Source organism: Cyprinus carpio, chromosome A24 (genome assembly GCF_018340385.1).
Source record: "Cyprinus carpio isolate SPL01 chromosome A24, ASM1834038v1, whole genome shotgun sequence".
Taxonomy (NCBI): Eukaryota; Metazoa; Chordata; class Actinopteri; order Cypriniformes; family Cyprinidae; genus Cyprinus; species Cyprinus carpio.
In genome coordinates, this window is record NC_056595.1 from 18,911,434 (window position 1) to 18,925,372 (window position 13,939).

At 36.4% G+C, this 13,939-nt stretch overlaps 1 protein-coding gene across 6 annotated transcripts in view; it reads right to left on the reverse strand.

The window, feature by feature from the left end:
- Positions 1-296: 296 nt before the first annotated feature.
- LOC109091962 (collagen alpha-1(XI) chain-like) overlaps positions 297-13,939 on the reverse strand; it is a 67,442-nt gene continuing 53,799 nt past the window's right edge. For all 6 annotated transcript variants that reach the window (XM_042714536.1, XM_042714538.1, XM_042714535.1 and 3 more), the window contains 18 exons: positions 13,802-13,855; positions 12,998-13,105; positions 12,270-12,323; positions 12,008-12,061; positions 11,250-11,303; positions 8,646-8,699; positions 7,466-7,573; positions 6,747-6,800; positions 6,555-6,608; positions 5,755-5,862; positions 4,862-4,915; positions 4,049-4,084; positions 3,904-3,957; positions 3,567-3,813; positions 2,991-3,103; positions 2,316-2,384; positions 1,191-1,424; positions 297-1,108 (listed from right to left, as the gene is read on the reverse strand). In XM_042714536.1, the coding sequence (XP_042570470.1) occupies positions 962-1,108; positions 1,191-1,424; positions 2,316-2,384; positions 2,991-3,103; positions 3,567-3,813; positions 3,904-3,957; positions 4,049-4,084; positions 4,862-4,915; positions 5,755-5,862; positions 6,555-6,608; positions 6,747-6,800; positions 7,466-7,573; positions 8,646-8,699; positions 11,250-11,303; positions 12,008-12,061; positions 12,270-12,323; positions 12,998-13,105; positions 13,802-13,855 (1,656 nt within the window). In that variant the 3' untranslated portion in view covers positions 297-961. The remainder of the gene's footprint in view (positions 1,109-1,190; positions 1,425-2,315; positions 2,385-2,990; positions 3,104-3,566; positions 3,814-3,903; positions 3,958-4,048; positions 4,085-4,861; positions 4,916-5,754; positions 5,863-6,554; positions 6,609-6,746; positions 6,801-7,465; positions 7,574-8,645; positions 8,700-11,249; positions 11,304-12,007; positions 12,062-12,269; positions 12,324-12,997; positions 13,106-13,801; positions 13,856-13,939) is intronic.

A 13,939-nucleotide genomic window follows, 5' to 3' on the forward strand; every position in this document is an offset into this window, starting at 1 on the left:
ACTGTATAACCAAGGTATATACAGGGCACACCATACTTGCATTGGTATGGTTATTATCAAGATTTGAGGTATACGATGGATCTACAACTGGAAAAAATAAAATAAAATAAAAATCCTAAAAACAAACAAAAATTAAATTAATGTGAATGAATGGCAAGATTACTTAAATCTAGCACAGGAGACAACATTAGTTGTGTTGCATGTGCTGTTGAATCTTCCTCTTGAGGTGTTCAGTGGATTGAACTGTGAGCGACTTCGGGATGGTCAATATATACAATAAAGGACTTACATTACAATTAATAATAAGGAACTGTTTGAATGCTGTATTTTATTTGCTTAATAATAAGTACACAGTATTCATCCACAAAATATCATTATTTAATTCTTTATTCAGTTCTATAACTTATAAACGTTCGTGAGGGATTTGGAAATTAAGAGTCAGATGCAATTGTGATACACATGCAAGTTTTGAAAGTGGATTCAGAAACACCAATAATGTACAAAATAATAATTACAGTTTTATTAAAATACATCCTCTTTCTCATAGCACCTCTTTTTTGTATTTTGAACAAGCACCATTGTTGTCGTCTTTTTTTCTTTTAATTTCTTTTATTTTTTTGCACTGCACCGATAAACTCCGAATGAGAGGTCCTCCCTTTCTCCATCTCGTGGACCTCTCAGGTTCACAGATTGCCTTGGCTTGACGTTGTCCTTCACCTTTTCGTTCTATAACAGGTTTCATGTCATGTGATCCTTGCCCTACAAGGGCAACAAGTATTTTCCTGGGTAATACATACATACAAGGTAAGACGTGTTCGCTACCCCAATTTTTTTTTATTCAAAACTTGCATGTGGCAGGAACAGGGGCTTGATGGTTTGATGAGATCAAGAAAAGAAGTCTTGACTCGTGCGCTAACCCGTCCTACCCAAGTTATAGGTATTTTTTCTTTGTCTGTGTTTTTTAGCCAAGGAAGCAGACTGGACCAACTTCAAATCCAAATTTCTGGTTGGGATCCCCAAAGTCAGTGAACATCACATCAACGATCGGAACCTGATCAATCTTGGGAGTGTTGATCTCCAGTACCGTCTTTCCGTAGCCCTTCCTCACCTATAGGACGAGAAAAGGACAGTCAGAAATGTGCGTTGCATATTTAAATGACACACATTTAAATCTATGATTGAAGACTCACCGCACAGCCGTCTGACAGGGCCTTGATGAAGGGGTTGTTGTCATATGAGATCTCCTCGTCATTGGAGCCGAGGAAGCGTAGTGCCCTGTCATAGCTGTCCGTAGTGGCATCGTGCCAGGCGACCGACTGGTGGCAGCTGTAGGTCAAGTTTTGCCTGGCAGAGGCTGTCAGTAGTTTGAGAAACGTCATTTGGACCATGTTTATTGAGTTGCCTTCTGCGTCCACATATGAAAGCGAGGGTGAAAACAAAAATATAAAGGTTAGAAAGATTTAGAAAGGTTAGATAGAAAGGTTTTCATGATTCAACATTTAAGGGTTTGTTCAGCAGCAGCATTTTCACTTGGCACACCAAATGTTTTTATATAAATGTTTTTTTTCTTTTTATATATGTGGCACAGTGCACATAATAATAATAATAATTATATCTGCAATAATAGTTGGACATTTTACAACAGCAATTTTCAAATCATCACACAAAGCAAAAAGATTATTATTATTATTATGCTTGGGGACCTCAATAATATCCTCCTATTTTTTAATATATATTTTTAAATGTGTTAATTTTATAATATAATATAATATAATATAATATAATAATAATATTTTGTTTGTTTTTTTGTTTTGTTTTTATGTTGTAATTTAATTTTATTTATTATTTTTTTTGTTATGAGGAAAAATTGCTTTAAAGTATTAACTTTAAAGCAAGTCACTGGTTTCATAGGCACCGATACATTGATTTAAAACTGGTAAAGTTGGAACTCTGAATAATAGAAAATCCATTGCTTCTGACAAAGTAGAAAACAGTCGGAACAGACACCAGAAACATAAAGCAGGCGTGTTTCACAGAGGTGCAGCGGCACCTTCATAACTCTCAACTACATCAAATATGAATGCGGTGTGTATGTGTATGTTTTTGTGTTTGTGGGTGGGTGTGCTCTGCTTGTTGATGGATCCAGGGCTACAGTGACAGCAGTTTTTAAAAGCTCAGCTCTTACTGGTGTCTATCCAATGGCTGAGTAAAGAAAAAAAGACCAAGCAGACCACTCAGGTCCTTTTAGTTTTGAAGGACAAGATGGTGTTTTTCATAAAGGATAACATGAAAGAAGAACGAGAAAGTGCACTTACTATTTTGCCACGCTTAAATTCACTGAACCAGGAGCCAGGAGCCTCTTTGGGCCATGAAGATATTCTCACTTAAAGATGACAGAAAGAAAAACGTGAAAAAAAGATAACAGCAAAAGACCAGCTGTGCCCATAGATTTGAATGAACAGTATAGAAAATTTTAGCAGAAAATTAAATAAAATTAAACCCAGCTATTTTTCATACAGAATTTGTCCCAACAATTGGAATGAAATGAAAATCCATCTCACTGAAATACACTGCTTTGTTAAACACATCATGAGAAAAGCAGATCATTTAATGTTGAGAAAAACGTTTCCACTCAAATTTGATGTAATTTGAACCTTTTCCCCCCTGCTCTTTTGGATCTGAATGCACAGATAAATATTATAAGCTGTTGGAAGGACAAAACATTTCAAGTAATTCTAAAAAAAAAAAAAAAACTATGTAGAAGTGCATATTTAAAATTTTTGCTATATAAGGGGAACAATGTGTAGGGATCTAAATCTCCAATAAGTAACAATCACACTAAAAAAAGAATCTCTTTAAAGTGACTGATTCAGGTTCTCCTATGTTTTTTAGGAGAAAACCCATTGTATGTGAAAGAGGTAAGATGTTGTGATCTTGTATGGCTGTTATTGGCTAGTTCTTCCTATAGAGGGTTTCAGAATGCCACTCACTCCATTTGACTTTTTATCAGGAAAGATGCAGGTCTCGCCTCCTGCTGTGAAGTTGCAGTACACTTTGAAGGAGTCCCCGGGGCATCCCTGGTTGGGATCGATGTAGTATTCACCTGAGAGAAATAACCCCATCAGACATCAGTGTCTAGAACGACCACAGGTACAGTTGGAAATCATTTAGAACACATATGAAGATATCCTGGCTATTCATTTCCACATCTAAACACACACACTTCACAGGCATCAGCAGTGGCGATGCGTTGTGTAAATAAAATAGCAGGCTAATGCGAGTGCGGTAAAACCAGCTCTTAAAGGTCAGTGTAAGAGCTGGCATTTTGTAAGCTATGATTTGGGAGGGAGAGGTTAGCTCTCGCTGGAGTCTGCAGAATGCTAAACATCTTCCCAATCAGCTGTCGACTGCTGCTGCTGTTATTCAAATCCTCCTGAGTGACAGGTTTAGAATTTTAGAAGCACAGCCAATACCTCCCAAGTAGCTTGGAAACCAGCAAACGCTGCATGTTTTCTAGATTTATCTGTTGAACAGTGTCTCCTTTACCCCCCTCCTCATTTTCTTACCATCTGAGAATTCTGGGTGAGCGAGCTGTAGGTCTTTACAGCTTCGTGCAGGGTTGTTTTGCGTGCCCATGGGGTACTTCATGCGTTCGATGTCCTGTTTGAGGTTATTCAAGGAGCCAAAGATGTCTTCCATGCCCTCTCCGTAGTCCAGCATGGTGCCGGCCTCGTCCGCTTGCATGTCGATGGAGCGACGGGATTTCTTGGGCCTCTGGATAGGCAGAGGCTGGATGATTTCACCAGGAGGACCCTATGGAATCAGATAATGAGTGTACGCTCCATGAGCCTCTTGCATTTTATATAATTAAAATCTCCTCAAAGCAATCAGAAGTTCACTTACAGGAAGACCAGGTGGTCCGGCCGAGCCGGTGTCTCCCTTTTGACCAGCAGGACCCTGCAGGAAGATGATTTAAAAACTGTAAGTCCATTTCTAATGTCATTATAACAAGCCCACTGGAAATTATTAGCAATAAAGTGGTACTTACAGACGAACCCTTGGATCCCTTTGGCCCTTGTGGACCCTAAATGAAAATGGAAATGCATTTTATGAACACTGACCTACAAAATGTACATGTATTAAGAGTTGGGCTTGCCAAATATAGTTAAAATTACAATTTTAAATTTGAATTTGTAGAATTTGAGAAAACTGAATGAGATTATTTACTTTATTAAAATTGTTCTAATTGTTCCAAAAATATTAATAAATATTATTGCAATTTAAAATAACTGTTTTCTATATAAATATATTTTAAATAGTATTTCTTTTATGACTGTAATGACAAAGCTGAATTTTCAGCAGCCTCTTCTCCAGTCTTCAGTGTCACATGATCCTTCAGAAATCACTCTAATAATTTTAAGGATTTCTTGATGAATAGAAAGCTCAAAATAACATAATTTATTTGAAATATAATCTTTTGTAACCTTTTACAGTCACTTTTAATCAATTTAATGTGTCCTTGGTAAATAAAAATATTAATTTGTTAAAAAAAATAATTGACGTATACATTTGCATAACTTGTATAACTTGTATAAATATTAATGATGAATACAGTCAATACTGGCAAGACTGCTGAGGTGGGACAGTCCGAAATTAAATTTGAATAATCTGATGTATTTAAAACTCATTCCTTTGCATGCTGTCTTATCATTTTATGTAAGATCATGGTTAGTTATTAAATATCTAATAGCTCTTTAAAACATTATTTTAATGGTATAAATAGATCATGTGACAATTTCAGAAAGTGTACAATTTGACGATACACTGAATGCAAGATGCCCGCAGCAGAGCAAAGACTTACAGGCAATCCAGGAGGACCAGGTGGACCAATCGGACCAGAAGCACCACTAATACCCTACAGTTTAAAGAGCAGAAGGTTAGAAAGTAGAACTTCATATTACTGATTTGTAAATGGATCTATAAAACAAACATGTCAGATGTTGGTTAACTTATAACCAACCAATGAGATTCACTGTCTATAAAACTACAATTATTGTGTCACAGAGATGAAAATGACTCTTATTAATTATAATTCTCTGGTGTGTATTACACACTGATCATTACGTTTCATTAGAGTCAAGGACTTTTGAGTTAATTCTTTGGGGAGAAATGCAGCCTCTGTTACTAAATGCAGTAACAGATCGCAAATCTGTCTAGTGGGAAACGTTATTGAGATGGGATCGTTTTCGATTTTTATTTCCAATCCCACATAAGGGGAGACTACAGTTTCATTATGCTTAGAATATGTTTAAAGTTGCATTGCTTTAAACCACTGAAATAGGGCCAGATGAGTCCAATGCAATTACTAATTGTTTATTCAATCATGGTTTTCTCTATAGTTGCTGAAGCGTTTGACTGCATTAGGCAGGTGTTGTATGATTCTTCAACGAGGCAAAGAAAAACAAACATTTCACAGTCCGACTGTGAAAAAATGTAATCGCACTGGTGTTTGATGGGAACGTCTGGTGTAACAGAATTACCGCTGGCTCTGGGAACCCTTCATGACAGCTTCATCCATAACACGATTATGATGATGTACACAGATGCAATAAGCGCAGACGTTATTGTTTCATTCGGTCGTTACTTTAATTTGCAAGCATTACAGGAGGAGAAGTCCTGATAGGTGCGCTGCTGGAGGTACAACATTTGTTGTGTGGTGGGGTGGAAAGGACAAATAAATCATCAGTGACTCACAGTATCACCCTTGCCGCCAGCAGGGCCCTGAGGACCAGGCAAACCCCGATCTCCCTTCTCTCCCTGCTCACCGGGAGGTCCGATGAGACCGATAAGACCGGGGTGACCCTGGAAGAAAAAATGAATATGATGGTGGATGTCACAGATCAGAAGATCAGTCGATGGTCAACTTTTATGTAATATGTACAGACAACAATGTTTTTGTGAGCACAAAGCCTGATCCCAACAATTAAAGACTATATACATTATAAATACATTTTTATGGCTAAGTATGAAAATAATAAAACAAAAATAAATAAATAAAATGTAAAAAACTAAAATAACTGAAATAAAAGCTGAAAAAAAACTATATGATTTATTATTTACATTATATGAATAAATATATTTTCATGGGTAAATATAAAAAATTAAGAAAAAAGTAATAAAAAAGCAAAATGCAAAAGCACTCTCTAAAAAAATAAAAATAAAAAAATAAAAATAAATTAACAAAAAACTAAAATGTAAAAAATAAAATGGGTAGACAGACAGATGAAAAAAAAAACCATATAAAATATTATTTCCCTTAAATAAATACATTTCCATGGTAAAATATGAAGAAATAAATTCAATTAAAATATTTTCCCCAACTTGTGACACTAAAAGACTATAATAGACTTTTGACTTTTCCCCTGGCTGTGAAACTTTTCCTCTGGCTTCCTGGAGTGACCAAGTCTCGTCTTTATCTTTGACCTTGAGCCTCTCTGAAATGTAAGACGCCACATTAATAAAAACGGGAGGAAAAGAAATAGAATGTCACTCACCTTTTCACCCTTAGAGCCGGGGTCTCCTTTCAGGCCGGGGAGACCAGGAGGTCCCTAAATATCAAAGAACCAACAGTGAGAATTCAATTTGCGCACATATACCCACATGTACACAAACACACACAGCAAAGAGAGAGAGGGTGAAAGGCAGACAGAAAGAACGAGCAAGGGCAATGAGGTCTCTCTTCTTACCATTGGTCCAGGTGGGCCATCTTGTCCAGGAGCTCCAGGAAGTCCTTGTTCACCCTGTGAAAATCCATCCAATTACAACTGCCATTACTGCACTGTTTTTTTGGCTTATGGTCTGTCATTGATTTACTGTGGGCTGGACAATGATTAATAGCCCAGATACTACAAAAAGTGTTTTCAAATAGACAAGAAACAGATACAGATTGTACAAAAGCAAGATACAGACTGTAAACTCAAAGAGAGGTGATTTATTATTCTGTGAGGTGTTACATATAATTCTGTTCTCATATGTGTGTATGTGCATTTAGGCTATTCAGTGGCCACACAGATTATTTGAGTACTTAAGCCACACTTAAAAATGCATGAATTCCATTGCGTTGCTTGTCCGCAGTGCAACAAAAAGAATCATAGCTGACCTTGTACACTAACAACTTTAAGCCCATGTAAAAGCCACTTGCACTGGCAGTGGTGAGTAGTAATCAGTTAGAATTATTAGGAAAATGCCATGTCTCATAATTAATATTCATGAGCTTGAGAAAGTTTAGAGAAAAGGTTAAACATCATATACTTGCAGACGCCACTTGGTTTCATATATATATTTATAATATTAAATTCACAGTACTGTAAGTGCATCTTAAGTGTCCTAATACTATTTAGGGCCACTGTGTATATGTGTATGTATTATGATGTGTAGTTAGTTGATGAGTGACATGGGAACCCACCACAGGACCAGGGATTCCTCGTAGACCTTCAGGACCAGGCTTTCCAGGAGGGCCTTGAGGGCCAACTGGTCCAGTTTTACCTGGTGGACCCTCAGCTCCTGCCTCACCCTAAAGAGTAGAGAGGAATATATATACTATTTAATTAAAAAAAATATATATATATATTTTGATGCATAAAGTTGGTATGCAATTTCCAATGAAAAATAACTGTTAAAGGAAGAAAACTTATATTATTATTATTAATTTTTTTAAATAAATAGTATAAGGTACACACTACCATTCAAAAGTTTAGTGTCAATGTGATTTTTATTTTCAAAGAATTTAATACTTCTATTCAGGGATGAATTTAACTGATCAAAAGTGACACTGTTATACTTTTTTTTTTACGTCGTTATATAGAAAAATTCTGTTCCAGATAAATGCTGTTCTTTTCTAATTAACTTTCTATTTATCAAATGTATGCAATTTTTTCTATTTATCAAAATATATTCTATTTATCAAAAAATTATTTATTATTTAACTATCTACTGTATATTAATCACTCCTGAAAATAAAATGTATCATGGTTTCCACAAAACTATAAAGCAGCACAACTGTTTTCAACACTGATAAAAACATTAAAAAAAAAAAAAAAAATCAGCATATGAGAATGATTTATGAAGGATCATGTGACACTGAAGACTGGAGTAATGATGCTGAAAATTTAGCTTTGCCATCACAGGAATAAATTACATTTTACAATATATTAAAATAGAAAACCGTTATTTATTATTATAATACTATTTCACAATATTCCTGTTTTTCTGCATTTTTGATCAAATAAATAAATGCAGCCTTTGTAAGCATTAGACACTTTTGAAGGGTAGTGTACCCTTTAAAAATTATTATATATTTCTATAATTATATTGTATTATATAAATGACTAATTAAAGGTGAGAAACATTAAAAATTCTCGGCATGCTTCAGATACGCAATTTAGGTTATAAAGGTTAAGTTGATGAACTAGAGCTAAAATACAGCCTACACACTTCAGTCCCACAGTGACAGTCTTTCCACACTTATTAACAGTGAGTCACTCTTCCAGAGATGTGCTTTTCTCCCATGGCTCGCTGTGCGTTAATTATGACAGTGGAGGCTGCGGTATGTGCCTGGGTTGAATTGATTTGGAATGATGCGTTACCTTGGCGCCCTTTTCTCCTTGTCTGCCTTCAGCTCCAGGAGACCCCGGGGGTCCCTGTGGATAGAGAAAAGGATGTTTTATTTGAGATTTTTTTTTCTTTGCTGGGCTATAAAACAAATGGGAAAAAGGTCACGGTGAGACATCACGATAGCACTTCGGGGATCTTGCTTGATGGCTATTAATGGGCAAATGGATTCACTTGAAAGTCTTTTGTGTGAACATATACTCATTCATTCTGTTATTTGTAAACATGACTGGGGCTAGTTGTCACATTTTCACATTTTTAGTGAATATTTCCTTAGAGATTTGGCTACAAAAATATTTTCCTTTCCATTGAACATTTCTACCATTATATTCAGGAAAAATAAAAACAATTAATGAAACAACAAAAATGTTAAAGTTAATGTTAAAAAAATATGGATTTCTACTACATAAAATGTGACAGCTTGCTCCAGCCTGACATCTATGAAAAATGCCCTTTATATATATTTGAACCTTGTTTAATGTCAACATGGTTTAATAGTGTTTACCTAACAGGGTTGGAAAAATATTAACATTTTAGTTGGATGATTAAAAGATAACTTGGTTTTGAACGATGTATAAAACTAGCATATAAACCAACTGCATTTGTTTAATTGGACTTTTGACCTTATACTGCGCATAGTTACTGAGATAAAACCTGCTTGACAATTTGCCCTTGACTCCCCTGTGTGATTTTAATTTATTGAAGACCAGGAAAAAAATCAACTAATGACAGCTGGAAGATTCACCAAATGTAATAATTCTCAAGATAGTTAGTAGTCTAGGGACTGTCTCTAGGGTCTGAACAGAGTTCAATGAAACAAACAAAGAGAGAATAAGCAAAGGAATCTCCATATTTATTTCCAACCACGGTTGGTAAAATGCTGAGAAAGCAGAACGTCTCTGTGTTTGATGCAAAATAAGCTCTAGGCGGAATTATTGTTGCAGGAGACTTAATTCTACAAGATGAGTCTTCCTGCGACCGTCTTCCTCTTGCAGGATTAAAACATCTTTGCTGATGAAATGGCAGTTTCTCTAGCTACAGTCCGTCAGCCATTGCTATCCGCGTATGCTGATAGGGTATATCATTTTTCCAGGGAGAGCTCTATCAAGCATATTGGGAAAGCGAGTGGTGTTTTCTCTACATTTTGCATGAATAATAGATGTGTGTGTGTGCAAAGAGATGCCATAAAGCTTTATAGAGGAATAATGGGATAGCACAGTGTTGCTTGGCCTGGCTAATAAAATTCAACCAGGGCTGTTTGCCATATAGTAAAAGCCTTTACAAGAGGATCTGTGACCCCTGGAGACTCCAAAGTACTACTATGGGGGTACAGCAGTTATTTACACTTGGTACTAACATCTGTTCTAGCTGATCTGGCCAAAAGTGTTCCTGTGGTTCAGTGGTAGAGCATTGCATTAGCAGCGCAAAAGGTTGTGGGTTCGATTCCCAGGGAACACGTTAGGTAAAAAATGTTAGCCTGGATGCACTGTAAGTTGCTTTGGATAAAAGCGTCTGCTAAAGGCATAAATGTAAATGTAAAACTGATACACTAAATAAATCCAAGGTCTAAAACTTTAGAAAGACGTGACCATAGCCAGAACAGCCCACTTACCTGTCAATCAACCACTGCCAATTACATAAAATAGGTTAACTTCAAGTAAAACTAAGGATAAGAGCTTTAAGTTAAATGTTTCATTGTGCTTTCCACATTAAATGTGCTTAATAAATGTAAAATACAATGATTTGACTTTGTGCATCAAGATCACAAAGGGTCTATTGTAAGTTCAGTGTAAATGCAGCGAAACTGATATCAGAAGACAAGAGAAAATAATAATATTTCACTTGCTGGTTTGATAGAGTGCCATGAGAAACACCTCAATACAATCTAAATTGAAAAAGTTAACTTTTTTCCTTCTGGAATAAATATGTGCTATTTTCGTGACTGGCAAAACAACTATTTTCTGAGAGGCAATGGGGTGTCATTTGGCAGAACAAATTTCTCTTGATGTGGCAGTGGGAGAGGATTTAGAATTCCTGTGACAGTTATATTTCCTCTTCCTCTGTAACATCCTTTACACCGTTGTCCCCTCATCGCTGTCACTCAAACAGGCCCGGGATCAATATAACGTCTGGACTGATTTTCTACTTTCATCCTGAGAGAGATGTCAGACTACAGTGGAGGAAATGAGTTCTGGCTCTGATGCCGTTTAAATGCTGTTTTCGATTTTAGTCTGATAATTTACTATGCACTATTCATCATCCAGTGAAGGACTTTTTTCCGATTTGCCGTTGAATGGAATGACCCTGGGTGAAAAGAAACCGATCATCTGTGCTGATGAGGGTGTCTTTAAACAAAAATGTGACTGTTTTGCACAGGTCAGAATCTTCAATCGATAAATCAACATCAGTTTATTTGTTCCATTCTGAGTGAGAAATAGTATTTTGTCTATTCCTTGGAAAATACAAAATATTGATCATTAAGAAGGCTTTTTTTCCATGGCATGGATGATCAAAAATACCTGATCAATATGCTAAATGGATGCTGCTTAAAATATAATAGTGATGAAGACTATACATACTCTTTTGCCAGGAGGTCCTGGTGGGCCAGCTTCGCCAGAAGGACCAGGAGGTCCCTATAACAGAGTGAAGGAAGAAACTGAAACAAAAACAACACAACTGAACCAGGCTATTGTAGATAATAGACTTTAGGTTTAAAACTAAACTTTTCATAACTTAACTGTCTTTTATAATTTTGTGAAATTCATTGAACACAATTAAGAGACACTGGGGTTTCAAAAGCATGCTAATGTTGGATGGATACAATTTTACAAAATTATTCAGCTGTGTGATTGATTTGATTCTAAAATGATAAACTTCTAATCAGAGAAGGGAAGCTGTATGCATTTCTGTGAAAGTTTGTTGCATAAAACAAACCTCCCCTCATTAAATTTTCATAGAAGTGTGGCTTATAAATGGGCCTCACAATGAGACTCTCACATTTGTAAACCTGCAGATTCAGATACATTGAATTTAACGGTAAATTAACCAATTTCCTTGTACTGGAAAATCCAAATTACTGTAATAAATGTTAATAAGGACTGCAATTTATTGGCTGCCACTGTAGGCTTAGGCAATTATGTTTGACTTCCTTATATCAAACAACAGTTTATTAATCTGTCTGTACTGTATATATACTTACGCTAGAGGCAAAAACAATGCTCTGCAATTTTATGCATACAGCAGGAAATTGTATTGGAAGACAAACAAATAATTGAAAAAGTAACTTTTTAATAAACTATAGTCAAAGTTATTGCACCTAAATATTGTTAATACTTACAGGTTGACCAGACTCTCCATCCTCTCCTTTTTCTCCTGGGCCTCCATCTATTCCCTGATAATTTAATAGACAAAATTTCAGAGACAAATAAATTGACAATTGAAAAAACAAGTAAACGTCTTGCTGACTATTTACACTGCAAAGATTTTTAATCATTCAAAGTCAATGGTAAATACATGTAACAGACCTTTTTTAAAAAAAAAAATTAAAATAAAAATAATAATAATTTACAGGGCTTTTAGTGATGGATTTTAGCACTTACAGCAACACCTGGCTCACCGGGTGGACCTGGGTCTCCAGGAAAACCAACAGGGCCCTATAGTAACAGATTGAAAACACAGGTTTAACAGAGTGATGTGTCAATAACTTAAACACTACATTCTTTACTGTATGCACTTAATTTCCTTAATTATTATGACCGACAAAACAAAATTTATCAGTTGAAGGCACAGTAACATTTCATATGAATTACGATCTTTTATTCATCTTGGACACATATAATCCTTTAATAATTTCTAATTAGTGGAGGAAGTCTCATATTTGGGGCAGTTGTGGCTTAATGGTCAGAGAGTCGTACTTGTAACCTGAAGGCGTCAGGTTCAAGTCTCAGGTCCGGCAGGAATTGTCGGTGGAGGGAGTGAATGTACAGCGCTCTCTTCCACCTTCAATACCATGACTAAGCTGAGACCCTTGAACAAGGCACCGAACCCCCACTGCTCCCCAGGCGCCGCAGCAAAAATGGCTGCCCACTGCTCTGGGTGTGTGTTCATGGTGTGTGTGTGTGTTCACTACTGTGTGCGTGCACTTGGATGGGTGAAATGCAGAGGACAAATTCTGAGCATGCGTCACTATACTTGGCCACACACCACTTTACTTCTCACTTCTCTTATTTAATCAGCATAATCCATCTAAACCTCACTGTTATAGCGGCTTCTAACATTTCATGCCTTATACATGCATAAGATCTCATGCCAGCTGTATCACACTTACAGGATTACCCTTGGGTCCATCATCTCCAGGGGGTCCTTTGGGACCTGCAGGTCCAGCAGCACCAGGGGGACCAGCTTCACCTTTCTCTCCTCTCTCACCTTTTGGGCCCTGCAGCATATATAACAAAGATGAAAGTGCCGAATAAAGAGCCCTGAGGCACTCCATGAACAAACCCCACCTGAGAACAACGAGTGCAGCCATGCTTTTCATTTTGATATAGCAATTCAAAAGAGTTAATCAGCCATTCATGTCAGTATTGAAAGGTTAGAATTTTGACAGGCTGAATTTCCATCTGTAATTTAGATATTCCATAAATAACAATGTTAATTTTTTAGATTTAATCATCTGATTTCTCCCACTGATGTCCACTTGTAATGTTACTCAAGGTTTTTGTGACATAAAGGTTTCTGAACAATGGACAAGTCACAAGTTCATGTATTTCTGGTGTCAGAAAACCAAGAAATAAAGCCGCTGTTTTTCAAGATTACTTTCCATAAATGGGCATTTTGAGTAAAAGTATATATATATATATTTTTACAGCGCACCTTTATTCTAAAAGTTCAAGGGAAATTTGATTTTTCATGATTGTTTTTCAAGATTACTTTCCATAAATGGGCATTTTGAGTAAAAGTATATGTAATTTATTATATGATGAGAGGAAAGACCTTTATTGGAATCATTCCTGCAATTTAGCGACTCACTTAGTGTGGCCGCTTAATGTGAGACAATCAATAGAGCCCGAGAAGCTTACAGGAAGTGATTACTCGCACCACCACACAGATCTCTCTTGAAGACTTTACTTACCCCAGGTCCAGGCTCGCCAGGAGGTCCAGGGTTTCCAGCTTCTCCTTGCTCACCCTGTTAAGGATATTACTAGTTATAAGGTGTTGCACAACACCATATAATTGTATTGTATAATGTTAACAATAATCCATTTGACCA